This window comes from Kryptolebias marmoratus, linkage group LG14 (genome assembly GCF_001649575.2).
Source record: "Kryptolebias marmoratus isolate JLee-2015 linkage group LG14, ASM164957v2, whole genome shotgun sequence".
Classification (NCBI taxonomy): domain Eukaryota; kingdom Metazoa; phylum Chordata; class Actinopteri; order Cyprinodontiformes; family Rivulidae; genus Kryptolebias; species Kryptolebias marmoratus.
This window is the reverse complement of record NC_051443.1, coordinates 26,291,412-26,292,684: the sequence shown is the minus strand read 5'-3', so window position 1 is coordinate 26,292,684 and position 1,273 is coordinate 26,291,412. Positions and strand designations below refer to the sequence as shown.

The 1,273-nt window shown below is 56.3% G+C and overlaps 1 protein-coding gene across 2 annotated transcripts in view; it reads right to left on the bottom strand.

Annotated features, from left to right (window-relative positions):
• Positions 1–168: 168 nt before the first annotated feature.
• LOC108250994 (protein FAM102A) overlaps positions 169–1,273 on the bottom strand; it is a gene marked incomplete at its 3' end in the record, with an annotated part of 6,670 nt that continues 5,565 nt past the window's right edge. For both annotated transcript variants that reach the window (XM_037979402.1, XM_037979403.1), the window contains 2 exon segments: positions 169–253; positions 653–842. In XM_037979402.1, coding sequence (XP_037835330.1) covers positions 169–253; positions 653–842 — 275 coding nt within the window.

Sequence of the window (1,273 nt, the reverse complement as noted above, 5' to 3'; positions counted from 1 at the left end):
ATCATCCATCCATCATCCAACCATCATCCATCCATCATCCATCCATCATCCAACCATCATTCATCTACCATCCATCCATCATCCAACCATCATCCATCCATCATCCATCCATCCACTCCCTGTCTGACCTTCATCGCTGCTGCTGGCGGAGAAGTTCTGACTCTGAATGATTTTCTCCACGATGTCGTCGGCGTCGATCCGCGTGTCGTCCACGCAGCTGCGCTGCCGCTCCACCGCCGCCGGCGCCTTCCTCCTGCGGTTGAAACGCCGAAGTCAGCGAGCCGAGCCAACGAGCCGAAGCCGACAAGCTGAGACTAACATTAAGGCTCTGCTTTACATCTAAAATCTTAAACAGTTTGATTCCTGGAAACCTTAAAGTGATAGTTCAGGTTTCTTTCTGAAGAATCAATAAAATCATTAAACGAGAAAAAGGAGCAAAATCAGCTAAAACACAAAGAGCCGAAATCTGCTGGAGAAGCTGAAACCGACTTAAAGGAATCAAAACAGCAGCTCCAATTAGAAAACCAGCAGAACAGCAGCTAAAAGCTAAAACTCGTAGCTGTAACGTCCTGAACGAGCAGCGACTCGAGTCGGAGTCCTGATTCGAGTCAGGACTCATTGGCTCAGCTCCAGCTCAGGTGCGGACACGTACCTGGAGGATCTGAGCGCTGCAGCAGAGGGGGGAGGCGGTCTCTCAGGTTTGGCGGGGGCCGGCTGTCGGTGGGGCTCTGCGGCGGCGGCGGGGTGGGCGAGGCCGCAGGAAGTGCTGCTGCTGGAGGAGGCGTTTCTGTGGTGACTGAGGTCGTTGAGGCTGGAGCAGCGAGACTGACCCGAGCTGTAGCCTGCAGAGGAGCAGAACGTCAGGACAAAGGGTTTCCCTCACTTCCTGCAGCTGGAAGTCGGAGCGATGCTGGTTCCAGTTCCACGGTTCGCTGCTGCATCCTGGAGGGAAGCAGCAGGAAGCTGCAGGAAGCTGCAGGGAGCTGCAGGAAGCTGCAGGAAGCTGCAGGAAGCTGCAGGAAGCTGCAGGAAGCAGCAGGAAGCCGCAGGAAGCTGCAGGGAGCAGCAGGAATCTGCAGGAAGTAGCTGGGAGCTGGAGGAAGCAGCAGGAAGCAGCAGGGAGCTGCAGGAAGCGGCTGGGAGCTGCAGGAAGCAGCAGGGAGCTGCAGGAAGTAGCTGGGAGCTGCAGGGAGCTGCAGGAAGTAGCTGGGAGCTGCAGGGAGCTGCAGGAAGTAGCTGGGAGCTGTAGGAAGCAGCAGGGAGCTGCAGGAAG